The sequence below is a fragment of the Aptenodytes patagonicus genome, chromosome 25, assembly GCF_965638725.1.
Source record: "Aptenodytes patagonicus chromosome 25, bAptPat1.pri.cur, whole genome shotgun sequence".
NCBI lineage: Eukaryota > Metazoa > Chordata > Aves > Sphenisciformes > Spheniscidae > Aptenodytes > Aptenodytes patagonicus.
The window spans coordinates 6,053,611-6,080,564 of NC_134973.1; the positions used below are offsets into that span (position 1 = coordinate 6,053,611).

General features: G+C 56.6%; 2 protein-coding genes across 2 annotated transcripts; both read right to left on the reverse strand.

The window, feature by feature from the left end:
* Positions 1 to 1,607: 1,607 nt before the first annotated feature.
* BSG (basigin (Ok blood group)) lies at positions 1,608 to 16,328 on the reverse strand. Its single transcript, XM_076359582.1, has 8 exons — positions 16,240 to 16,328; positions 9,274 to 9,430; positions 7,372 to 7,460; positions 6,730 to 6,857; positions 6,243 to 6,516; positions 3,752 to 3,776; positions 3,349 to 3,419; positions 1,608 to 2,731 (listed from the first exon to the last, which is right to left on the reverse strand). Exons 1-7 carry the CDS (start codon positions 16,319 to 16,321, stop codon positions 3,362 to 3,364), a joined length of 813 nt encoding a protein of 270 aa, XP_076215697.1. The 5' UTR covers positions 16,322 to 16,328; the 3' UTR covers positions 1,608 to 2,731; positions 3,349 to 3,361.
* A 3,230-nt stretch (positions 16,329 to 19,558) lies between these two features.
* On the reverse strand, positions 19,559 to 25,970 carry CDC34 (cell division cycle 34, ubiquitin conjugating enzyme). Its single transcript, XM_076359261.1, has 5 exons — positions 25,672 to 25,970; positions 22,393 to 22,479; positions 21,614 to 21,711; positions 21,088 to 21,222; positions 19,559 to 20,517 (listed from the first exon to the last, which is right to left on the reverse strand). Exons 1-5 carry the CDS (start codon positions 25,846 to 25,848, stop codon positions 20,307 to 20,309), a joined length of 708 nt encoding a protein of 235 aa, XP_076215376.1. The 5' UTR covers positions 25,849 to 25,970; the 3' UTR covers positions 19,559 to 20,306.
* Positions 25,971 to 26,954: the final 984 nt, after the last annotated feature.

The following is a 26,954-nucleotide window of genomic DNA, read 5'->3' on the forward strand; positions in this document are numbered from 1 at the left end:
TTCATGCCCGGGGCAGGGAGCAGGCAGCCGCAGCCCCTCTGCTGAGCCCCACGGGAGAGGACGCCCCAAAAGCTCCAGGCCACAGCAGGCTCACTCTGCAACAAATCACCCCCTTGGCTTCGCACCTGCAAGCAACAGCCCATTTCTCCAAACCACCCTTGAGCACAGCACCACCCCCCCGCCAGCAGGCCCCAAGCCTATGGAAGAGCCCCCCGAAGAGGCAACACTGGCTTAACCTGAGCAGGAGGCTGGAAACACCAGAGCGAACAACTGAGACCACAGCGAGGTGGCAGCTCAGGGCTCGCCCTGAGGTGTCGGGAGGCAGAGCAGGATCCCCACAGACAGCGGTGCCCAGAGCACCCGCCCTCTCCCCGGGACAGAGCGGGGCACCCCAGGAGGGGCCTGTTCACACCGTCCCTGCGCTGAGCTCAACACGACAGTGCCTCGGCCAGCGCGGCAGGGCTCTGCCTCGACTTGCTGTGGCAGCTGCTGCAGGCAAGTGGGCCCAGCAGAGAGCAGCATGATGCCGCTCCATCCCCTCCCCAGCTCCCCGGGCTGTTTTTTCCCCCCCTGCGCCAGCCCCGCCAAACAAAAGGCACAAGCAGTGCTTTGTGTTGCAGCCCGAGAGCCGGGTCAGGCAGGACCCATAATCGTCATCAAGGAAATTAAGCCACGCATTGATTTTTCACCAGGATGGCACCCGCAGGCACGAGGCCGGCTGCGAAAGGCTTGCATAACCCACTTACGTGCTGCAGAGCCACGCTGCCCAGTCAGCCCCAGGGCTAGCCCAGCTGATGACATACCGAGGCAGCAGAAACACTATCAAGAGGGACCCAGCCACCCCACAGCCAGCAGCTCTGGGGGTACAGCCCTGCAATCAGAGCCACGCTCCCCAATTACCCCCTTCCCAGGCAGGGAGAAGCGTTTGGCTACAGTGCAAGGCCACAGCTCCCACGCTCGCTGGGACCAGGGCTGGCAGGGCTCAGGCCAGCTGGGAGCACACCGGGGCTCCTCTCCAGCCCACGGCCACTGCTGCCTTGCTCCAAGGGTAGGAGCACTGGCAGAAGCACGCTGAGCTCAGGGCTGGCAGCAGGAAAGGGACCCCCCGCCACATCCTCCATCCTTCTCCACAGGCACCACGCTGTGCACAAAGGCAGCAAAGGCCTCGCACCTTCGCTTTCCCCCACAGGAAAGAGCAGCGAGAACAAAAAAATAACTGCTTAGAGAAGCATGAGACACGCACGCAGCATGTCCTACAAGGGCTCCTGTAAGTTGGAGCTGATCCTTGACCCCACAGCCACAAGACACTGAGGAACTGTGCAGCAGGGGAAGGCGACGCCTGCCCCCAAACAGGCAAGCGTGCCCCAGTGACCAGCGCTCCTCCGGGCTCTGCAGAGCCGGGACCACTGCTCATCTCCCTTCGCAAAAGGCTTGAACACCTCCCAAGCTACGATTAGAGCACAGTCAGAGCTGGCACCGAATTGTGAGAGACAGTGTTGTGTTCTACAGCCAGAGGAGCCAGAAATGAGTCAGCAGGTCAGGCAACCCAGGGGTCCAGCCAGCAGGGAAGAGAGACCAGAGTCCAAACAAAGATGAAAAAAAAAAAAGAGAGAGGAATCATCTTTATTTGTGAAGTGTGTTAACAGTTCAATGCTACCCAGCAATAAAGGTATTAGACTCCACTGAGCATTTGTCTGCTCTCAGGCTTCTATGTCACACAAACATCACGATGGCTCAAGCACAAGAACACACGCTGTTAAACTGCCCCCCCCCAGCACTGCAGCCCCTGTTCACTCTGCCCCTATCCCCCACTGTAGCAACTTGAGAAGAGATACTAACAACCCATGAAAATAAGTTAACAGCAATCATATTTATCCAGCATCCAGCTCTAACACTGCCTCCTGGTTATCTGTTTAAGAGGGTAACTAAAGCAGCTCTGGAGGAGCTGACTGGGAATCTGCCTGACGTGGTACGGCACTGTGTGCGCGTCCAGGTGGTGTGGCACACACCGAGGAATGAGCCCTTCGCTCGCTCCTCCCCAGGAGCCGCACCAGCAGATGTGCCTGGTGGCCCTGGCTGAGTGGCTTACAAGGACACACGTCGCTTCCACGCTAGGTAAGGGCACAGCCTTGCTCCAGGTGATGCACTGGGAAAGACACGGAACTACCTTCCTAAACCCTTTGGTCAGATCGGGTCATCTCCAGACGGCCACCAAAGCAGTTTCTCCCTGACCCACACAAACAGGGCAGGACAGACCTGCTGGGAACACAGGCCATGCCAGCCACGTCCAGCGGAGCAGCACACAAGGAACTGCGCACATTTCACTGCGTGTTCAGGTCTGTTATCCACAGCTCCTTGAGTGGCCTCAAACACTGAGGTGGGGCAAGGAGGGCACTTCAGAATGGCCCTACCCAGCACACCCTGTTCTTCCCAGAGGTGAGGAAGAAACAAGTTGTGCTCCCACCCACCCCCACTGTACATGAAGAAACCTAGGACAGAGGCAGCCAGCGACCTAGACTACCAGAAACAAGGGATTTACATTTACAGGTAGAAAAACCCTCCCACAACTCTTTTTTTTAAAAAAGTGTATTTTAGATTCTACAACTTAAGTTCCTTTAGAAAGTGAAGTAACTGAATCGCAAGGACACACTAGAATATTTCATGGTGCTATTTTACCAAAAAATTAGAAGAAAACAAAATTGTCCAGACGAGTTCTTCATCTACACATCACCTGGCAGGAGAGAAAGAAAAGCCAGTCAGATAACCCAGTTGTACCAGTAAGGCTGCACTGTGCTAGAGGGGGTTGATGGAGCAGTACAGGACAAAGGCTGCCCTTCAGTAAAGCTGTGGGTAAGGACTCATCTCCTGCTCGAGTCCAGGGCAGGAGCTATCAGGCAGTCTTGACTTTCCCATGCTTTAGAGCCCCACAGTAGAGTCCAACACTTTCTTGTCCCTCTCCCCTTGTCTGTCTGGGCAAAGGCCAGACACACTGCTGTTCCCCACACGCAGTCCCAGCAGCTTTGGCAGGTTCCCACCAGGCTACTAATGGCCTGTGCCTGAACTTCACAGCAACACGTTCCCCCCCGCCTCCCCAGATCCTGCAGTACGATCTTGGGCCAGAAGAGCCTCTGCCTGCATGGATGCTTCTGCTTCTTCCAGAGACCCTTTGCAGATGCAGATAACTGCAGCCAGGCCAGACCTCTGAGCAGCTGATAAAGAGCTCCAGCTAGGTTACAGCTAGAGACAGGCACCTCAGGCCACTGTAGGAGCCCTTCACTGTGAGGAGGTGAAGAGCCTGGCACAGCAGCTGCTCTCAGCTGCAACTCTGCCCTCGGGAATGGCACTCACCTGGCCCCTGCTCTTAGTTAGCATTTCTCTGGCGGACATTCTTGTCCTTGTGGTTTGTGGCATTGCTTTTCCTGGAAAGAGAAAAGGGGCAGTGAGGAAAGAAAAAGCACAAAGCCCCACCCTACCCACTAATGTAATTCAGATCCAAATAGATGGCCAAGATAAGGCAAGATGAGAGTAGTTACCAGAACAGCGTCAGTTTCCAAGACACCAGTGCCATCCCCAGTTATATGTGGTTTATACACAGGCCACATTAAATGAACCACAGGGGGAAAGTCTCCCACCCCAGCAAGCTAGTGTGTTATTCCCACACCAGCTAGCTTTTCCATTCAGAGCAGATTCCCTGGATGGATGTGATCTGCCAGTACAAATCTGGCTAAATAGGAAAAAGCAAGGTACTTACAGTGGTGCAGAACCTCCATCATCATCTTCACATTCAGGACAGCATAGAAAGAAAGAACGAACAGCGTCAGGGAAGAGCATTAAGAAGTAATCTCTGCCACCTCTTAAAACTCTGGGGACTGCATTCCAGACAGGTTACTGGATATACTGGATACTACTGCCTGCACAGGACTGAACCCAAAAGGTCATCTCACCCACAGGGCTCCTCTTTTGCCAGGGCCTGGCAGAGCAGGGGGCTACTCCTTACCAGAACACTACCACCCCCTGCGGGAGTTTTAAGCTGCTTCTTGTCTAAGCTTAGACAAGGCACAAACTTAGACATAAGCTCCTGTTCCGCAGTTGCTTCTGTTGGCACAGGGTAGGCTCGGCTCACAGGATAACCAAGTTACCACCCCCACCCCCCACCAACTGGCAGAGGTCAGGTCTGGCACCTCATTAACCCCGAGGCACACCCGAGACTACCCCAGGAGGCCACAGAAGTAGAATTACACAGGGAAGCATCTGGGCAGTCTCTGAAGCAGCTCTGCTGACTGGTAACATCTGTTTAACATTTGCACCCTGTGTATCCTCAGCATACCAGCCAATCTTCCCACCACCAGCACTTAAAACTGGAAAAGAGAGCCACAGATCCACCCAGCGAGACAGCACAGCCGCCACTGATCTACCTGCTGCTCTCACCCCTTCAGCACCACTAATTCAGATGGCTCCCAGATCTGAGCACAGTCTTCAACAGCAAGTAAAGGGGAATCCAGGATTGGGGATTAAAGGATGTTTCAGGAATGAGGCTTTAAGCATCAGCAGCAGTACGCCCTTCTTCCTCCCCACACATTTTGTGAAATCAAAATAAACACACTGCACACCACATTCTTGCTACACTGAGAAGCACAGCTAAGAAAACATCTCTGCCAACACATGCCAAGCCCTGGGGCCTTTCACCAGCTCCTTGCAATCTGCCACCTTCCAACAGAAGGCTCCCCATCATCTCTTCCACAGTCCAGGCTCCCCTCAAATGGCACCAAGAGGTGAGGCCCACGCTCTAAGCATTGGGACTGCCTTGGGCACCAAGATCTGCATACAGCTGGTGAGAGGACAGATGCAGAAACATGGCTGGAACTATCTTCTACTTACCATTTGAGGTGGCACCCAGCAGCAGAGAAGGGAAGAGTGGAAAGATAACACCAGCAAGGATATCACACCATACACAGGCCAGACTCTCCCCATCCCAGGTAACAGGGAGCAGCCAATTCACAGCCATGTACCATGAGGAACAGCATTTGTCCGAGCTGGCTCAGCAATGCCTTACTGTTACCTCCTCTCAAGAGGGGCAAAGCTACAAAGACTTTCGGGACACATAACCACTTCACACCAGGAAAGCGTAAAGCTGTGTGTTCGTCAAACAGGCATGATGCTGTATCCTCATCCACAAGCACTCAGGAACCTGAGCTTAAGAGCTCTGGCCAAGGAGCATCAGGACACTTCAGTATACACGCCCTGTCTTTGTCTGTCAAAGCATCTGCTACAGCTCTGACAGATCAGCACTCAACATGGTCTGGATCAGGCTGATGTCATCAGAAGCCAGATCACTCAACACACACAGGCTATAGTTTTTTTGCTGGAAGATGCAGCTACAACATCCTTAAGAAGATACCTGCCTTCCAGGCAAGAGTGTCAGAGGGCAAAGCATCTGCTTGTAAAACTGCCTTGAGTAGAATTCCCCAAGCCCTGTAGTCAGGGGAGGGATATTTAGTTTTCGTCCCTCTGCTGCACCTCACACCACTCAGCCTACCTGATGTGCTGTTCCCTAGCAGAGGGCTAAGGAGCCTGACCCAGCAAGCAGGAAGGATACCACGCATTTACACTTCATTGTTAACTGGATCAGATAAGGAAGGGGTGGCTGGGCTAACACAATGCAGATTCTTACTGATAAGGAAAGGGAGGAGCCGATATTTCCAGAACAGATTAAAGATAGCACTAGGCTTTGAGGAAGTCTCAGGATGTGTGGATCTGAGGACCCAAAACAGATCCATGAACTGAACCTGAATTAAGCTAAGCCTGGTCTTATGGAGCCACTGACACAGTCCCCAACTTTTGCAGCACCAGAAAAGCTCTACTACTTATTCAGTAATCAGCTTCTCCAGAATGTTAGCTGCCAAAGAAAACTCAGTCCTGCAGACGCTCAGGTGAAGCACTTGAGCAAAGTACAGAGGAACTGGTAAGACAAAGGGTCAGGCTGACCTGCACTGAATCTTATCTTGCTCCAGATCCAAAGCACAGCTCGCTGAAGGACTGTCAGAAACAGTGCAATTACTTGCAACTTCATGGCTAAAGTAGCCTGGTAAAGACTATCATGGTTTTACAAGAAGCACCCTGAGAAGCAGCCCTCAAATTAATGCCCATCTGACAAAGGGAACTCCAAGTTCTCTACAAGAACATTTTGCCTGCACCCTACAAGTTATTTGGTCTCCCCAGATTTAACCCCAGGCACCTCTTACCATCAAGAACCTCATCTGGCTTCCTCCTCTTCTCATAGATGAAGATGATGGTGACAAGAACAAGGACTTCTGCCACAATACCCAGGAAGGGCCAGAGCGCTGCCAGGCGGCTGCGTACACGCAGGTTTACCGTAGCACCACCAAAGCCATAGGAGTTGGTGGCATTGCAGTGGTAGTCACCCGTATCCTCCTCAATATTCAGTTTAAGAATGCGTAACTCTGTCTTGTTGCCACTGGACTTGATAATGTATCGACCAGAACCATTGATGATGGGCTGGAGGGAGAAAGAGACAGCTCTCAGGGCAGTGCTGACATGAGGGGAGCTGCTCACTTACCATGCATGGTCCTACCACTACAGAAATCCTCCTTGCCATGGCACTGAGGAGGCTACTCTGAAATAGCTAATTCTGATGGGACGAGGTCCTCCACCTCTTTGCTGGGAAGTAGGGTAGGCAGAAGGGGAGAAAGAGCAAACCACAGCACTTACTTCTTGACCATTTTTGTACCAGACCCAAGAGCCGACAGGGGGGAAAGAAGGATTCTTGCAGGTCAGAACGCCTGTGTCCCCCTCATTCCCATGCTCAGACTTCTTGTATGCCATCACTTGGGGTGAAACTACAGCAAGAGAAAAAGAAAATCAGACACCTCATTCTAGAAAACACAGAAGATTTGTACTCCCTGCAGTCCACCTAGCCAGAATCAAAGAAAGTTACCCATAAAGCTTGACTTCAGTTTAAGAAATGCGTTAGTGGGTGTATTCCCCTCACGTGCCCATTGTTTGGCATTTTCACAGAGGAAAGCACGTCGAGCTGCTTCAAGGAAGGCTCGAACAGATTTGTCCACCAGGTATTATCCCTCTCCCATTATTCTTGTGGGAACATGCCCACAGCAGAAGGCCTGATTTAATGCAAGGTCTAAGAGCTGACCCTACAGACACTTTAGCTGCCTGATAAAATGGAGCTGCCTCACAGAGCAAGTCTGGTAGTACACATGTAGAGTCCTGCAGCCTTGTTAGTAAGGGCTAGAAGCAACTTTTCAAGAAGCTGAAAAGATACCAAAGTAAAGTGTTCAGAAGATCACAGCTTCCCCACTCCCCTCCTCAGACTCAGGAGCAAACATATGAAGTTACCTGAAATATTCACTTGTCCTTTTATCACCGGGCTTCCTTTGTAGATGCATTCATAGACACCAGAGTGCTCTTCCATCTTCCCCTCGATTCTACCAAAAACCAGGATGCCAGATAAGCATTCAGCACAACTGACTTATCCACAAACAGATACTAAACTCCAGACCCATGGAAACAGACATCTATAAGCATCAGCAATTTCCTCCATAGGCAATTTCTCCCATTCCAGTGCCAGTATTTACGCTCCACCATGTACCTACAGCAACCCAACTCTTCACCCTTCTCTCCCCACACATTGAGGATGGCAGAAGAGGATTTCACATACAGGTCTGTCAAGTCGGTGATCACTGAGACCTCCTGATCTTGTGTCCTGAATCCTGAAAACCAGCAGCTTTCACTCCCTAACCCAAAGCACTCTTGCCATCAGGGACTCTACAAAGGGAAAAAAATTAAGACCTAGACTGTTAGCTAGTATAGATGAAGAAAACCAGGAGCACCGGGACAACATTACACCATCACCAGGTGCAGTGCCATATGTACACTTCAGAAGTGGCCAACTCCATGCTCTTCCCTCTTCCATACAGATCCCAGGCTCATTAAAAAAAAAATCACACCCTACTGAACAAAGCCAACAGAATCTGTAGTGCAGCAAGAGTCCTCTAGTTAGCACAACCCAGGACACAGCCACACACCTCACGTAAGACATCAGCTCTGCAGTTCACCTCTAAAGGAGACAGGCAAGGAGCTTAGGACAACAGATTCAGAAGGCAGCTATTCTTCCCATGCAGGAAAGCCCACTGAAACACATGGCAAAGCAGTGGCAAAGAAACACCCAGGCTGGCTTACTCTGGATTGATCCAAGCGTAGGGAGAACTCTCCCATTTTCCTTTTTGTAAAGCTGCTGCAATGAGATTTAGTGGATTATGCTGCACTACAACAAACATCTCATTCTGCAGCTTAGTAATACACACTCGAGGGAAGGGGCAGGCAAAGTTGCAGTCCCATGGCTGCACTGGGACAACAGGCTGTTTGTTCGTTGTGCTGTGCATGGCGCTTCCCACTTCCAAAAACCACTCAGCTATGGAATTGAGGTCACGCGAGGGAGGCTGGGTTATAAATACTTTAATCCTTGTTCAGCTCCCTGTTGCTATGGGGAGACAGGCACGTCGGCACTGCCATACAAAAGGACATGATGCCTCTACAGCTGCTGGGTCAGTGCCAGCCAGGCCTGACTGTAATCAAAAAGGAAAGCTCACTGCACTGTTACAATAAGGCTGGTATTCCCGCTTCTGCTCAGCTACACCCTGCAAGCAGTTTCTGAGCATTGACCATAACTTGCAAGCAGCTTCCCAGCTTGTTCTGTAAGAATGGCTGGACTTTGGAAAGGTACATAAAAGCCAAAGGCAGAGACAACATACGCTGGAGTCTCTCATTCCACACACGGTCTCTGGGGAGCAGGGAGCTGATGTCCTGCCCAGAGCAGGGGTCCCTCAAAGCTCTAGGAAAGCAGCTCCAGCACACTGATGTCAGTGCAGAAGGACGGTGCAGACACAGGCCAGGCGGCAGCCCCAGTTGCACACTGCACCTGACAAACCAACAGAGCCCAGCTGAACACCTGCATAAAAACATGAAGCAGCAGAACTTCTCTTACTAAGAGGATGTGTGGGGCATATAACTTCACCTTCCTCCTCCTTTTTGCCCCTTCCTCCCCTTAAAGGAGAAAATGTTGGGCCTTACCAGAAGTTTGTTTAGCTCATCTTATGTTCCAAAGTTTAAAAGCCTACATTTTCAGCTAGACTGCAAGCACTTAGCTTTGGGTTCAGCTGATAGGAAACATTAACTGCCTCTGGTAAAAACCTGTCCCCGGTGTTCAGATTCTTATCTGACCTTGCCCCTGACACTCACGTGTAACTGGTGAAAGTACTTGACTCCGTGTCTGTTTGAAGTATCTTGTCCCCATGCATCCATTCATGACCCTCGATGGCAGGGTAAGGCGCAGTCATGTTACAGGTGAGGATCAGCTTGCCAGAAATGCCAGTTACATGAGCTTTGATGTCTGGACCTGCATTCGTGAATAATTCGATTGAAGTTAACATGCGGTATTCCAAAGGTCACGTGCCTGCCCAAGAACCTTTAATGCAAAACCCACAGCTCCTTTTCTCTATCATAGCTTTCACTTACCTTTGCAAACAGTTTCCTACCAGAACTGATACCAGCACAGGAGAGACTTGAAAAACAGGTGACTAGGGCCTGATTGCACCTAGCAATAACCAATGCTTACCCTGCAGCTGCTCCCACCATGAGCAGGATCACTGCCGTGTGCTCTGGGTAGTTTTGAGTCCCTGCTGTCCCTACAATGGGTGCAGCTCGAGCAGAGCTAAGTGCTCAATAAGCAATGGAAAAGGTCATACTGTGAAGGGCAGAGTACGGCTCTCTGCTTTTATGAGCCACTATAGCACTCGCTGTGTCAACACCTTCCAGAATCTGAGCAGACTTAGACACCTCCAGGTAACATAACTGATGGCAGTCAAGACCCTCTGTTGTGAGGGGTAGCAAACAAGACCATATGCAAGCAATATGTGCATCATCTGATGCAGCCCAAAATAATATAGTTAGATTTACTCCAGGGAGAACACACAGAACCGTGACTCCAAAAGGTCCTGGGCCTCCACGTGCCAAGCAGCAGTAAATTATGCAACATAAGATGACTCGGGCATTTCTTCTTGTAGAAAGCAGTCCAAGAAAACAGCTGCCATTAGCAGCACCATTACACAGCCCTGGTGGCACTACAGTTCCTGTCCTTCCTCCCAATCTCAGTCTCTTGGAAGGAACAATTTTTGCACAGGGCTGACAGGCATTTTGCTTTTCCTCCTACCCAAATTCCACCAGAAGAAGGTTCTGCTGGAGTTCTGTATTCCCTGGCTCATTTATGCTGAAAAGACTGCTACACTGCTCTGCTAACTTCAGGATTCATGGTAAGACCTTAGCAGGATGTTAAATTCCCTCACACTGGCCCAGGTTTCTATTACTCAAAGCAGCTGCCTGTTAGCTCCAGAGTTCGACTGCCAGCTCTGTAAGCAGAGGGAATCTGGTCACTTCCACAGGACAAGCAACTACATCACATTCAGTGTCACACAGACACGGCCATTTCAAAAACGGTTGCATCTCAGGAAACTCAAAGCAGGTTTTGTTCCCCACAGCTTGTATCACTAGCAAGAAAGCGAGCTTAAAGCAAGACTGTTCACAGGAGCAGAAGCTGTACGAGCTGTAGGGAAGGGCTGGTTTGTCAGTGGCGGTTAGGGCAGAATCTACCACAGAATCAAGACTCAATTCTGCAAGCCAGCACCGGGACTCAGAGGCACTCGGGAATAAGCAGTAGGTTCCAGGTCTTTGGCTCCAGAAAAGGCGCGGGATTGCCAAAGGGCATTTTGGTTGGGAAGCCACAACCCTTTTTGAGCAGGGCCATTTCGGGTCAAGTCACAGGTGGTGAGGGAGATGACAGAGGGTGGGAGTCTCTCAGTTCTACAGCTGGGGTGGGAGGGTGAGGGGAGCTTTCGGGAGCAACAGGACACGGGTGCAGGGGTGAGCATGGCAGGAGACTCAAGACATCGGTGTCCGAGCAAGTGCCAAGGCCTCAGTGTGGCCACTCACGTTCGATGACAAAAACGTTTGCCTGGGAACGGATCCACTTGACTTTGGGGCTCTTCGACAAGTGGTTGCGGTCAGGGTCGTTGCTAGCCCGGCACTCATACATGCCCGAGTCGTCGCTTGTGAGGTTTGCGATGTAGATGGTACTGGTAGAGTGCAGGTTGTAGGTGGCGTTGATTTTGACACGGTCCTGCCGTGCGCCATCCCAGAGCTGAGCATAGGTCTCATTTGGCTCGTTTCCCTCAAACCACCACTGGATCTCAGGGATAGGATTGCCAATCGCCTCGCAGTACAACTCGACGCTGTCCTGAGTCAGTCTCTTTTGAGACAGCGGTGACTTTATAAAACCAGCTATGAGTTGAAGAGGTATTAGTGCAAAGTGTTAGTGCAAAGCAAGAATTCACCCTCTACAAGCAAAAAAAAATTCAGCCATTGAGAAGAGGCCACATACAATCTTCAGATCAGTGTACTCTTCCCTCTCCCGCCCTCCACGTTCTCTGAACTCTGCCCAGCTCGGACAGGGCTGTTATTTTGAATTCTTGCATCTCCAGCCAACAACACTTCCTGCAACTCCGCTGCAAAACCAGAACATACAAACCAGCACATAGTATTTGCCACTATCGAAACAAGAAACCCACAGCAGTCATGGCATTGTCTGCCTTCTGCAAGGGACGGCGTTATGGCATGATGTTCACTGGGGCAGACCAAGAGCCTGCGACACTTCCCCGGTCTCCAAGCACCTTCAGTTCAGGACGAAGACAGCAACACATTTTTTGTTGCACGGGCTTACCCAGCCTCCATGGTCCCCACACAATTTTAGCACGCCCTGTGCTCTGGCAAGGCCAAAAGCCCCCACCTCAGGTTGCAACAGAAGGCCAGCAGCAGCAAGGTAGGACAACCCCGTTCGTGTGTCCCACTGCAGAGGACGGGCAGCACCTTTGCTAGGTGGCTGTGGACGGCAGCACCCACTGCTAGACGTACCAATACTCTTTGCTGGCCTCGTCTGCCAGGCCTCACGGCACTGCCCCAGCTCTCACACACTTGTTTCATCACTCCGCTCACTAAGATGCCTGGCAGATACTTTTAAACACAATATTAAGATAACAGCTTTTTTGGGGGAGAGGAATGTCTTGCAGTCTGCAAGATGTTGCAAGCCAGGTGAGGAAATGTGTAACATTCATTGTCATACAAACAGTGAAATCAGACTTTTTATCTCAGGCAAGATAACTTTGCAGAGCTAAATTAGTAATAAACAGATTAAAAGCACAAGAAGCAGCTGCAGCCCAGAACTACGGTATTTTTCAAACTGCTCTTGCGGTGAGAGGCCAGAGGGTTCAGCTTTTGAAAACAGACAGTCCAAAGGTAGGTCCGTGAGCCACTGGACTGCAGAAAGCTGAGCTGCCAAACATCTTTAGGCTACTAGCCAGACCCAGCAGAGCCACAGCGACCAGCAGTCCCCAGGTGCAAACTGCCCAAGTCATTACAAGGCAGTGGGGAGAAGGGCAGGGCCCCAGGGGAGCTGTTCTTGGAGGGGGCAGGAAGGGAGGCTCTAGCAACATCGCTTCGGGAAAAGACATCATTCACGGGTCAAGGTTACTTACGTGACTCAACCGCAGTCAGATTTAAGAAGAACTAGTTAAGCTTGCGACACGTCCTTCCTGCACGCTGACTGCACTTCAGACGTGCCAACAGTGGGCTTACAGGGCATCCCGCACACCAAGACGGCTTCCAGGAAATTAATTTATTAAGCACTTAAAGTTCATGATCATATACAACCCTCCATATATGTACCATGACCTACAGGCACAAAGGAGGTGGGTTTGGGAGCAAATTTTTTGTTTGTTTTTCGAATGCCTGAAGATGTTTTAATAAGAAATCCTATGACCATTTTTTGTGAGCGTAGAAACAAATCAGTATTACAAAACCAAGTTTGCTCAAACTCAAGAAAAATACAAGTAAGTCTGCAAGGCAAAGTTTCAGAGTCCTAAATAAATCAATTCCACATTTCTCAAAGGAAAAATTAGTTTTGCATACTAAATCTTTAAAAGTCTGGAAGAATAAACATGCTTGGACAAGGAAGGAGAGATCTGACCCTCACCTGAGACCAAGACGCTTTTAGGAAAAGGCCGATACTGAAAACTGAGGTACCTTAAAACAGAGGCCTGAGTGTAACTGGAGGGCTAAAAAACTCTTGCTATTTCACACACCGACCGCAGTACTGCTGGTTACATTCAGAAATGCGCTGTTCAACAACACTTTTGCAGAGGTTTCAAGGTTTCCAAGGGACTCTGGATGACAGAGTTGTACCAGAGACACCAGAATGGTGATCTTGAACTGATTTTAAAAAAAGTGGTAGGTGACGGGGGTCCCAAAAGACGTATGGAGGTATCAGCTATAAGCAACTTTCACACGCTGAGTTTCACTTCTAGAACAACTGACCTGTGTGCCAAATGGGTTTTTTTACACCACAGGCCTGTGATTAAACACTCCCAAACACCTAATTTTGAAAAGTCATAGAACTGACTACAGCACTTGTAAAAGCCTGTCCCATTTTAACTACAGCCTGATTTAAAATGGGAGCTAGTAAAGATCAAGGGATTTTTTTACAGATACAAGGTGATTATTGTATGCTGACAAAATAAGCTGTTGCAAGGTTATTTGCTCTGAGTTAGAGGGCACTTCACACAGTTCAGACAGGCTAAAAAGCTTCAGCAAGCAGTAACAACAGCAAGTACCATTTGCATTCACATGGGATTAATATCCCCCCTCCTCCCAACACAAAGCAGACCAGGCAATCAAAATCCCGGGCACTCGAGGCTGGGGAAAGCGCCTGCTGAGTCCAGAGGCGTACGAGCACAGCCAGCATCAACCCACTGGAATTGATCAGAGATATTCAAATGTTTTCCAAATGCTGATGGGCTGCAAGTTGAAACCAGCTCACAAAAACCAGACTTCACAGAACTGAGCTGGACGCTTCTCTCGGGCGCAGTGTGGTATCTGATCAAGCTGGCCAGCGGTGAAGGCAGACAAGACCAGATAACGTTCTCCCGAGTCACCTTCAAACTAAAAACAACCTCTCCCTCCCTAGCAGAGGGAGGAGTCCTCGTGGTGTAAACAACATCTGCGAGCCCGGGGACAACGCTCGGGGCAGCCAAGCCTGGCAGGAGCCTGCACTGTCCCACAGGGTACACTCTCCTCCCTGGCATGACCTTTGTTTCTTGGCCTCAGAAGGGGATCTATGAGGCTCTGACACTTTTTGCCATTTCCACTAATAGCTATAAAATCTACTCTCCCCTTAAGTTTCGCATAACAAGGCAGTCACTACACAACCACGTCAAAGGCAAGTGCTTTCAGTCAGGATACCTCCTCCTGAGGGCACAGAGTCCAAGCACACACCTACCTACACTTCAGCCACTTGTTCTGTGTGGCGAGTTACCAAAAGTCGAGATGCTGCAGATTAAAAGGACCATCTCTCATGCAGTCTGCTCCATAAAGCCAAATCTAAACACTGTCGAGAGGTAAAACCCCTCACTTTCCAGCCCCCCCACCCTGCTTACTTGAAGAATCAGCATTGTTACACGCCAAGCCCAAGGGCATCACAGCCAGGGCAGGACACGCACGTTGCACAACCGACGGGCCTGCGGAGCAGCTCTTCCTTCTGAGGCTTTTCAGACCAAGGATAGAAATAGCCTTCTCCACATCTCATTTGCGTCAATCCCTTTAGAGAAGCCATTGCTCAGTGCGGCAGGGGGAGCAGGAAGCTGCCAACATGGGCCGTTTCGGGTTAGTTTATGAAACTCGCATTCTACCCTCAGCGTGAAGTTTAGGAGAAGGCTCTCCCCTGCCCTCCTCTTCTGCAGCATTAAAATGCAACTCTGCTGCAAGGAAATATGGGAGCAGACACTTCTGTCGCTACCCCTGGATTTTTCAGAATTCTCCCACTCTTTTGCTTCAGTATTTGGGTTTGGCTCTACTACACTGAAGTAAGCCTGATACCACAAACAGGCTACAAATTTTTTAGTACCTGATATGCTGAACAGCCAGAAACAGCAGCCTACCACTCACAATAAAACAGAGCCTTTACCATCAGCACCTCCTGCACCAGGTCTGAATCAGAGACTGGAGTCCTCTGGGCAAAAATCTGCTGTTTGCCAAGGCAGCCTGCTCACCTGAGGCTCTGAACACACCAATCAGCCAGGCTCCTTTGATGCTAGCTCAAGAAGTGAGGAAATGAAATGTTAGAGCAACAGCACACAGCAAATCCCGGCTCGTTTGGGGTTGTGCTTTTAAGTACCCAACAACAGGCTGCTGTAATTCCCAGCGCTGCATCCAGCTTCCAACTGCACATCATAAATGGCCGGAGACCAAGAGCAGGCATTGTTTCCTCATCAGGGGATTATCAACTTAAGTGTCATGTGAACATCTTTAAGGTTTTAAAGCCCAGAGATCTGTTACTCCTCACAAGCCCCGGAAACCGGAGAAGTGGCTGCGGGGAATAAACGGTCTCATTTTTACCACGGGGAAAGCGAGCCAGCACCGCTGGAAGCACCAGCGGACCGCGCCGTCTATCGGTTTAAGGGGACCGGCCTGCCCAAGGTGCGGCCCAGGAGCAGCGGACGGACCGCAGGACGCCAGCTCGCCGCGCTGAGGGGCCGAGCGGGGACCGGGGCGAGCCGGCGCCGCCGGGCAGCGCGGACACCGAGCCCAGCCCAGCCGCTTCCCGGCCCCGCTCCCCGCCGGGCGCCCCCCCGCCCGCGCTCTGAGCCCCCCGGCAGCAGCGCAGGTTTGGGGCGCCCCCCCGCCACGCCCGCCCCCGCCCGGCCACGCCCGCCGCGCGACGTGCCTCGCCGCAGGGCCGCCGCCTGCCCGGCCCCGGCCGGCTCCAGCGCCGCTCCGCCCCCCGGCGGCGCCGCCCGAGCCCACCGCGGAGCCCCCCAGCCCCCCGCCCGCGGCCCCAGCCCCGTCCCCGGACCGAATGCTGCCCTACGGCGCCGAGACCCCCCGCCGGGCTCGCCTCCGGGCCCCCCCCCCCGAGCGCCTCCGGGCCGTCTCAGGGCGCCCCCGACGCCCCTCCGACCTGGGCCGCCCCCCGGCCGCCTCCCCTCAGGGCTCCCCGGCCTAAAGCCGTCCCGGCCCGCCCCAGGCCGCCCCGAGCTCCCCAGCCCAGCCCGGCCCGGCCCAGCCAAGCTCTCCCCCCCCACCCCGGCTCCCGCCGTCCCGTACTTGTCCCCGCGACGCCGGCGGCCAGCCCGCCGAGGAGGAGCAGCGCCAGGAGGCCGCGCGGCCCCACCGCACCCGCCGCCATCTCCGCCTGCGCGCCGCGCCGCGCCGTGCCGCCCGCTATAAGTGCGGCGCCGGGTCACGGGGGCGGGGCCTGGACGGGCCGCGCCCCCTCTGTCCTCCCGACGGCCAATCGCACAGCGCTTCGGCAAGCTGGCCCGCCCATCCATCCCGGCGCGGCCAATCAGGAGGAAGGGCCGACAGGGCTCCCTTGTCCTCCCTCCTGTGCCCTGCGGGGAGAGCCGGTTCGGGCCGGTCCCGCCGCAGCCACGCCCACCAGCCGGGAGGGCAGCCAATGGGGAGGCGCGGCGGGGAGAGGCGGACGGCGGGCGGCGGGGGACAAGCGGCTGCAGCGCCCGGTGGCGGCGCGCGGGGCCGGGGCCGCTCCGGCACACGGGGGGGAAGGGGAACGGCGGGCGGCACCCGGGGGGGTCCCGGCCGTGTTTGGCACCAAAGCGGCAGCGGGAGGGAGGTCGCCGTCTCGGGGAAAGGCTGCTCCGCTGCCGCCGCACGGCTCCGTGCTGCTGGCGGGGGGACGTGGCTGCGTGTGCCGGGGGCACGGGCCGGCGGTCGGGGCAACGGGGAGCTCAAAGGCAGCCGCACGCGGCGGGGAGCAGGCAGAGGTGCCGTCCCAGGAACGTGGGGGCTCGCTGCGGTGAGGAGGGGCGGTTAAAAATACGTTTGCAGGAGTTTCCCGCCCTGCCGAGCCGAGGAGCACGCGTGGCGCGGAGGCAGCGCCCCGGAGCGCCGCGGCGGGGACCCGCCGGGAGGCACGGCCAGGCACGGGACCCACGCGGGGCTGCCGGGGGGCTGCACCCCCCACACACACCTTCCCCTGGCCATGCGGCCCTTCGGGGCGCATCGTGGGCAGGGGCACGGGGGGGTCCCCAGGCAGGGCCTGGAGCTGCCTCGCCACCGCCATGGCTGTGCCGGAGGTGCCGGCACTCGGGGTGAACCGGGGCCCCCCGCGCGGGGGCTGCGTCCCCACAGCAGGACACGTGGGAAGGGAACCGGGCGGCGCTTCCTCGGCACGGGGAGCGAGGCAGAGACAATGGCCCCTGCAAACAACAGCGGGGCCCGTGCCAAGACAAACCGGCAGCCCTGCACACCGGGGACCTGACCGGCTGCACGGGGCCCTGTCCCACAGCCACCTCCGGCCTTTGGCGAGGGCCCCAGAGCCCCTGGTTGGGGGTACCCCGAGGCACAGCGAAAGCGCCTGGCCCCGGGATCTCAGCCCAGGCGGTACTTTCTGTGGGGCTGGGGGAGTGCTGGGCCTCGAGTCCCCGGCATCAGCCCAGCTGGAGCCGCCTGATAACCCCGAGGGGCTGGGGCGGGCGATAACCAAGCACGGGCAGGCGCTTTGGCCCCGAGGCAGCCAGGACAAAGGGGCCTCTGTGGGGCAGCGGCTCCGTTCCCAGCTCTTCCCCATCCTGGCAGCCGACTTTGAACTAACCCAGCCCTGGGAGCGAGGTGGAGTGCAGCCGTGGGGGCCGGGGACGCTGGGCAGGGGGGGCAGGAAGAGCCAAAACAATGGGGCCGGCGGCACCAGTCCCCGCCACGCTCTCTGCGGGGATCTGCCGGCTCTTGTAAGCTCCTGAATCCTCCTGGAGCGTTTCTTCCCCTAAGTGCTGCATCTGCCCTGGCACGTCCTGCCCGACCACCCCCTCCCATCCGCCAGCCGCCGCACTCCCCCTCCATGCTCCCCCGTGCGCTAGAGGGATTTGGCAGATGCAGCTCCTGCAGTGCAGAAACGGGGCAGAAACTGGGCAGAGCATGGCAGCCTGCAGCATTCTCCACCCAAGGAGCCAGCCCTGCTCCGGGCAGCCTCCGGCATGTCATGTCTCACAGCCGGCACTGCCAAGAGCTGTCAGCCGTCCAGGCTGGGGGAGAGGGGCTGCACCGGGCCCCAGTACCTTCCTGCTAGTGGGACAGTGAGCAGCAGGGAAGCCGCCCCTCTCTGAGCTGCCTGGTGGAGGCTGGGGTGCTCCCAGACACCCCAGGACCCAACAGGCCAGTGGCAGCTCACAGTGCCACTGTGAACACCACCCCGTCACCTGCAGCAGCATCCAGAGTGCAGCAGGTAACTGGCTGCAAGGAGCTGGCAAAGGCAGGAGGAACACGGGCACGGCCATTCAGTGGACACGTCCATGGCTGGGGACCAGTCAGGGTGCAGGAAGCTGTAAGGGGGTGCATGGAGCAGCCCCCCAGGAAAAGCAGGTGGGGGGCTGGCTTTGAACCAGCAGCTGGGGCTGCCGCTGCTCCGTGCCGGCCAGGTGACCTTGGAAGCCATTTGCCAGGCCCAAGTAAAGTGACAATAATCCTGTTCACCTTTTAGCCTCATCTCCTAAGGCAACAAAGCACATGCATTTGCCACATGCAGTCGCAGGTGTCACTCAAACCCTGATCCCATTTGCACAACTCGGCACGGGGGCGGGGGGAGTTTTGCTCATTACCCCTCTGACAAGCTTTGCCCAGGGGGGTGGGAGCAGGGGCACGAGCCCCACCAGGGTCACGGAGAGCCCTAGGCAGGTAGTTTGCCAGGGGCACCTCCCTGCCATGGCCCCGAGGAGCTGGCGGCAGAGCTGACCCCCCCAGCCCAGGCAGGCAAGGCACCGGCGATGCCCCTCGGCTGCGTGGCTGGAGCAGGGCAGCTGCGAGCTCACACGTCTCAGCTGGCCCTGGCCTGTGGGCTCAGGGCACACCCAGCTGCACCCAGATCAGAGCAGCCACGAGGGCCCCAGGCACCCGTCAGCCGCTGCTCTGCACAGCCGGCTGCTGCCCGGGCAGGTCTGCTGCCTGCAGAGGTGCCTGTGCAGCACAGCTGGTCTCTGAGGAACTCAGCACCTGGAGAGGAGCAAGAGGGAAAAACACCTTCCTACTGCAGTGCCGGAGGGTTTTGAGGGCTTGACAGAGCCCACCCTTCTGCCCAGGCAGAGACTGAGCATTGGCCACGGCGCCCGGGCAGAGGCAGCGAATGCTGCGCCCTCCTCTCCCCAGGAAGGGCAGAGATGCTCTCCAGGCCAAAGGCAACCATGCCCAGACATTCCTGCCCGCTCTGCGAGGTTGGGGAGAGAGTAAAGACAGTTGCTGCAAGTCTCAAAGGCCACCCTGCAGCCCCCACCCGCAGCCCTGGGAGAGCAGCTAGCCCACCCACCCCTCCCTGCCAGGGCTGCAGGGCAGGAGCAGGCCCATGGCTGACACGGAAACCCCCGCAGCCTGGGCACAGACTGGTGCAGAGCCTCACCCACGCACCACACAGCCATTCCCTTGAAGTACTTTATTAAATAGTTTCCAAAAAAACAGAAGCAGAAAGACTCAGAACTACCCCACATCCCTCCCAGCTAGTTAAAAACTACAAACAGCCCATCCCCACGCGCTGCAGTGCCAGGCGGCTGCCAGCCACCTCCTGCCCGATGTCCCAGCCCTTCCCGACCCATTTGCTGCAAACACGGCTCCGGCATCATGGGAAGGGGCAGCAGGAGGGTCCCACCGGGGACAGCCCTTTGGGGGCAGAGGGCAGCAGCACTTGCCCTACAGCCCTTCCTACTCGGACACCTCAAAGGCTGTAGAAAGCTATGCAACGCTCACACGCTTCCCACCCAAAGCGACCACTCACCGGCTCCACAGCCTCCCCAAACCGTTCCTCCCACATGGGGCTGAAGAAGAGTTGAACATGCCCAAACGATGGGCAGCCAACACCAGGTTTTGCCATCACTCCTCATCCAGCCAGAGCCACCAGCTCCCCGGTTTCTGTGGATTTGTGAACGCCCCAATGCGACTTCCCCTTCCCCACCCGTCCCCCACCCAGGAAGTTTATAAAATAGGGTTTGTTTTTGTTTTTTGCTTTTTCTACAAAGACAGTGGTGGGATTTCCTTTGCAACAGCAGAACAGTCTCCCTGCGAGGTAGAGAGTTAATTTCAGGGCTGACAGATCCTAAATTCAAACCAGTTTGTCCTAGTTGAGGTAAAATTCAGTAGTTTATAGTAAGTTTTGCAATGCCAGAGGGCCATCAAGATTCCTCATTGCCAGAGTCATCCTCATCACCGTAACAGCTGTCTGCTTCCTCCTCCATCTCATCATCCTCATAATAGTCATCATAGAAGAGGTCTGAGCCCTCATCTGGGGCTGGAGTCTTGGTCTTCACACAGTACTCTGCCAGCGTGGTGGGGACCTTCACGCCATCCCGCTCAGCGTCCACCTTCGTGCCCAAGACTTGCTTCCTGGAGGGCGAGAACTGGGGGGTGAGGACAGAGCTTTGCACAGCGCACTCTCGTTGCCACGTGCGGCTCACCCCACAGGGGCACCCGGCGAGACAGCCCTTCCCCTCTCACGGGTCGCTCACCCACAAGACTGGTGAAAGGGCAGGGGAGGGAGAGAACAGCGGAGCAAACGTGGCTGCACTGTGACATGCCCACTGCTCCGAGGGCCCCCCCTTGCCACGCCAGGGCTGGCCAGTCTGCAACTCGGGAGCTTCACATGCCGGTCCCATGAGACAGCCCTGACAGCAAGGCCGTGCTGGCACCATGTCTGCTGTGAACCCAGATCCTCAGCTCTGGAGCTGAAAAGGGACAGGGCTTAGGCTGAGAGCAAAGCTGGGCACATAACCCAGCCAAGCTCCTCCCAAAAGCCACACTCGGAGCCAGAATCCTTCCCTCCTACCAGCCTGCAGATGGGACTCAACAGGGCAGGATATGCCCTCAAGGTCCTCTGCGTCCTGCAAGATCACAGCCTAGCAAGTGTTCTCAACAGTGCCACAGCGCTGCCGGGCCTGGGCTCAGCTCAGCACGCACCTGATGATGTCCGTGTACTCCCGGTCCTTCCCTTTGCTCTCCTTCCACTTGCGGTACATCACGGAGGCATCCACGTTGGCTGGAGAAAACGTGTTGGGTTCATTCAGCAGCGAGATCACGCTCAGGAGAATGGTCCTGGCAATCAATAAACATGAGCAGGTTAAGAGCCGAGGCAGGTCAGCAACTGCCCACGTCCCAGCAATGCCAGCAGTCTCAGTGTCACAGCGCCGCTGCGTCCCGTGGGTCAGGAGGAGAGCCTGGTGCTGGCCCACCAGCAAGGGTGTGTCTCAGCAAAGTCAAGCAGGCCAGGCAGGAGACAGCAGCGCACGGGCTGTCGGGCTCACACGCATTCCCATGCAAGCTCTCGCTGTTCTTCAACAAAGCACACAGCCCAAGTGCCTTTCAACAACCTCTAGGCACCTCCTGCAGGCTTTGGGAGCGGAAGGCAGTCCCCAGCTCCCCGCTTTCCCATCCCTGCCCTCAGACAAGCCTCCTGCCCGCAGCTCCCTCCCCGCGCAGCCCTTACCGCACGTTCTGGGTGGGGTTCCACCGCTCAGACGGCAGCTCCCCGCTCTGCGGGTCATCCACCGGCGGATGGAGGATGGAGATGCAGACATCGCCCGTCTGAAAGCACAAGTGAAACAGGAACCTTAGGAGCTGCTGCCCCAAGCACCCTCCAGCAGCAGCTTGGTCCTCTGTTCCAGTAGCCTGCTTGCTCTTCACTTTGGCTTAAGCCAGGTGAGGCAATCCCAGCCCATTCTTTCGGTCCCTAGGAAGGGACAGCAGAAGCAGCAGTCCCCGCTATGCTGCCCGCAGCCTCAGGCCTTGCATAAGCACCCTGCGATTGCCAGCACAGTACAGACGAGGCTGCCTAACCATCAGCTGTCCGATGCCCGAACACGTTGCATCCCCAGCACAGCCCTCCCGGTGCCCACCTGACACAGCCAAACCCCACACACCCCCAGGCAGCAATCCGCCGCAAGCATGCAGCCCCGGGGCCGCGCACATCGCTCGCTCTGCATCCACTCTTGGCATAAGCACAACGTCCCCACTAGTCAAGCGTGGGAGCCTTCAAGCCTGGAGAGCCTGGCTGACCTGGAAACAGCTCCAGGACAGGAGACCGGCTGTCGTAAGCTCATTAGCTGCATTTCCAGTGCCAGGCACTAAACGCCAAAGGCACCGAGTTTCCAATGCCATGCTCCGATGCCAGACAAAGGCTGGCATTTTCATCCAGTACCGTCGCAATGGACGGACATGTGCCCACCTGCCCGTCCAAGACGCCCCACGCTGTCCCAGGCGACCTACCTCGTAGATATTGGGGTGCCACATTTTGGTTAAGAACCTAAAGGCAGGAGGAGAATAGGGGTAGTCGATGGGAAACCGGAGACGAGCCTGCAAGGAAACAATAAGGAGAAGTAAGCATCAGCTTGTGAGAAGGAAGGGAAGGAAACCACAGATCTCCCGACACCACCAGGAAAAAGGAACCTCTGCCAGGTCCAGCTGCGCTCCTGCAGAGACAGAGCCTCCGCGCCGGCCAGCTCTGCAGGCAGGACACCAGCAGCACGGCTGCCCTGCCACTGTGCGGAGGAAGGTGAGCGGATGGGCTCGCGAGCTGCGGCAGCTCCTTCACCATCATCCTGCCCCGTAACCTCTTCTCCACCGGGGCCCACACATGCTAACCCGGAGCTCTCTTACACGGAGGGAGGCAGCAGGCCCCAGGCAGAACGCAGCAGGAGCTCATGGTGCCAGTCCGGCATGTGCCTCGCACGCTCACTGCCCCCTCCCACACCGGCACCCACGGCACAGGGTGACGACACCGAGGGCAGGCTGCTTCTGGATGGCAAACAGCGGCGGGGCGAGGGCCTCGTGGCTGTAAGGCGGCAGACGGGACTGGGGGCCCCAGCTGGAGCCTCACGCCTGAACAAACCGAGCGGCGCTCGGAGCCAGACCGCAAGCCTGGGGTCATCCCCGGTCCTGCTGTCAGGGACACGCAATGGCCGCGCCACCAGAGAAAAGACTGTTTACCCTTCAGAGCTCACAGGGAAGGAAGCATCAGGTGCTCGGTGCTCCGGTTAACACACTGAATCTCTAAAAATAGCCCGTCACCACCGAAAAAAGAGACCAAGTCAAAACTGGCCGCAGCGCGCAGCTCAGGTGCTAAAAATAAAAGCACAAGAAGATCACGCCGCAGTCCACAACTCCAGCGCCAGCAGAGACAACTGGCCCACCACTGGCTTCTCCTGTGGGCGATGACCACAAAAACAAAGGTATTAAGACAGGCCCGCTGTCGGCCTCCGAGTGAGAAGGTGAATCCTGAGGTGGCACGGAGACGTACAGCAACATCCCCATCCTCCCTAGAGAGCTGCTGCCCCAGCCCACCGGCGCCAGGCGTCCCAAGAGGACAGGGGCAGCTTCTCCCAGTGTCACTGCACAACCTGCGGTGACTGTTTCAGCTTTCAGGTGTTTCCAGGCTCTGGAAGCAAACTTCCAGATCAAGATTCAGCCGCTGCTCCCAAAAAAGCCAACGGCCAGAAACAGTGGTGAAGACTTAAAACACACAACTCCTCCCTGAACATTTCTTGCTCCCTCAGTTCGTGTACACGAGAATTTAGACGGATCCGTGAAGAGACAGCGCGAACTACCCCAGCTCTGCCCAGCAGCGGGGGACAGCGACCTGGGATCACTCTTGACCCACGGAACGAGCCCCACGAGCCTGGCACGGGCCCCATTCAAGAGGGTAACTGCAAATGAGGCTTCGGATGCTTCTGGAATTACAGCCTCGACAATAGGCGACGCTGCCGAACCCAGTCGCCAGCTCACAGCCGTTAAAAGATTAGTGTAGAAGGCAGAGAGACATCTGTCCTCCTCACTGCCGCCCTGACCAACCCCGACTCCATCCTGGGGTCCAACCCCTCTGCTCTCTGCCCCCCTCCCACCCTGCCAGGATCTGGCCCCAGCACAAGTTGATCTTATCACGAGCCCAGGGAGCCCCCGACCGCAGCGGGTCCGTCCCTACGCACATTACTCCCAGGCTGGCCCTTTGTCTGACTGCTCTGCGGCACAGGACAAGAGGTGGAATGAAGGAAAATCAAGGCGGCGGCTGGGGCTGGATGCATTTTGTGTGTGCGTGGAGCTTCAGGCAGCCCAGGGCAGCGCACACGCACACACAGCAACACGCGGCCCTGGGCTGGGCTCTGGCCAAACAGCTGAACTTCGCAGAATAATCCCCTTTGTTGTGTCAGAGAGGATCAGAACAAAACCAGCCAGAGGCAAAGCGATCCCGAAGGGGGCTCGGAAAGCAACCCCGCTTTGCCATGCACAAACAGGCCGACGTTACCACGAGCTGGAAGAGGACTTGGCCCCTTCACTCTCCTCTTAGCAGAAAGTCTCATCTACTGCCACCCAACAGTGCCGAGTCTGGAAGCTCTCAGGCACAAAACAGGAGCATGAGTTGCTGAAAGGGTGAGAGTTCAAAGGACCTAGTGCCAAAAGAGGCTACAGAAAAAGACTCCATTTCAGCGAAGAGATAAGACCTGACTCTGAAGCATCAGACCTGCCTGCCACTGCTCCATGAGAAAAACAAACCACCCAGCTTCTCGGACACAGCTGACCCTCGGACTGACTCACCCCGGGTGCATCCCCACCCTGCCAGCAACAGGATAGACAGAAGAGCTCGTAGTGGAGGAGGGTGGATGAGAAAGAGGAAGAAAACAGCTACACAGGTTGCACAACACCTGGTAAGAGCACATACACATCCTCCCGATAGGGACTGCGCAGTCAGGCCGTGCACGCCTTCTCCCCCCCTCAAACCCCAAACAAAACCACGACACCCGCTCCCCACCCAGCTTGAGCTGCTGTTCCCTCGGCCCGAGCCGTCTGTGCCTGCACAGGAGAGTCCTTTGTCTCTTCCCTCTGGTTTGGTGGCAATGCCCCAGATCCCCTCCAGGAGAGGGAACACCAGCGACCCAGAGCTCGCTCTCCTGCGCCCACAGACTGGGGGGATGAAGGGGGCAGGAAGGAGGAAAAGCCCTTGGAGACAGAGCCCCTCGGGGGGCCAAATCCCCCTTCCAACGAAGGGAATCCTTGCCTAGTTTGGCAGCAGCCACCTGCACACAGGCTCCCTTCGTCACCCCGGCTCCTCCTTGCAGGCACCCCAGGAACACCCCAGCTCCCGAAGCCCCAGTGACCCCAAGGTGTCCAGCTACAGACCCAGGTCTCCCTGGCCCTCATCACCCCCTCAAGCCCAGGAGCACCCCTGTCATGTCCCCCCAGTACCCACATCAACCCGACCCCCAAGACCCCCTCCCTCTCACCCCACAGCCCCCTCCCAGGGTCTCCCTGCTCTCCTGCGGTCTCTCCCCCTTCCAAAATCCCTTCCAAAGGCATCCTTCCCCCAGTGCATCCCCCAACACCACCTACTCTGCCTTCACCCCTCCTAAGCCCCATCTCCCACCACACACCTCCGCCCCCCAGGTCCCCCCACCCACACACCAAGCTCCCCCCTCCCCGCCACCAGAGCTTCGCTTCCTCGAGACCTCGGTCCTCCCGACACCGCACGCCCCCCTGCCGCCCCCAGCCCCTCACCTTGAAGTACCCGCCCTCATAATAGGTGTTCGGGGGGCCGAAGATAGCCACCTCCCAGTTGTAGAGGTCCCCCTCGTCCACCAGGTTGACCCGGAACCCTTCCACGGGCTCCTCCTGCAGCCCTTTGAGCTCCAGCAGCAGCGCCTTCTGCGAGCTGGGCACGAGGGGCCGCGCCATGCCGAGGAGCCGGGGTAGGCCGCGAGCGAAGCCGGGGGCTAGCGTAGGCGCGACGGCCGCTGCGGGGAGGGAAGCGGCGGGGACGGGTCCTGCTGCTCCGCGGCCGCTCCGAGCGCAGCCGCGCGGGGCACGGCGGGAGCTGTAGTCCGCCCGCGCAGGGCGGGGCCGGCGCAGGCTCCGCCTATAAGGACGTCGCTCGCCTATCAGAGCGCGCTGTCCGCGCGGGGGGCGGGGCAGGGAGAGGGCTCCTCCCTCCGGACGATGTCCGCCTATCACAGCGCACCGCCGGCCCGGGGGGGGCGGGGCACCTCCCCGCCAGCCGCTGCGGCGCGGCGGGTGCTCGTTACCCGGGGCCGCGCCGCCGCCCCGGAGCCGCGTTTCCAGGGCCGGGATGGCGGCGGCGGCGTCATCCCGGGCCCGCTTTAACGGCGTGCGCCGACGCCTCCGCCCTCCCACACCAGCGCGGCCCGCTCTCCTGCCGAGCAGACCCATCGCACGTGCGAGGGCCGCCTCAGGGTCGGGCCGCTTCCCCTTCGGGCCCGGGCAGCCGCGCGGGCCTCGCCGCCCCTGGGCTCCCCGATCCCGCTGCCCGCGGGGGGCTCCCCAGCCCGCCCTCGGCACGAAATCCCACCCCGGGTGACGGCCCCGGTGCTCGCGATGCAGCCGTGCTGCTTCGGGTCAGCGTTTGGCGTGAGTAAAGCGGTTTACGCTTCGCCAGGGGATCGCACCCGTCAGCCGGGAGGAAGCACTTAGCGCGATCGCTACGCCCGTGTAATACTTTCCGGCATTTAGAAGGCAGCATCTGGAATTCAAGCAGAGGCTGCTCCTGGCACGGCCCCAGCAGAGAAGATCTTCTCCAGCGTCACCGGTTCCCACCTCCCCCCGTGTCACATCCCGTCACCTGCGCCTCCTCCGGGAGCCACCGCCGGCAGCCTCACCCAGACCGGCCCCAGGTGGTGCCCCTCCTGCCTGCAGGGATCAAAACATCCGCTCAACAAAACGAAACAAACATCCCAGAGCATGAAGGGCATCCTCCCAGCTTCTCTTTGGTTTTTTTTTTGGTAGTAACTACAAGTGCTTTGCACTCCCATACCTTCAGCCAGGCA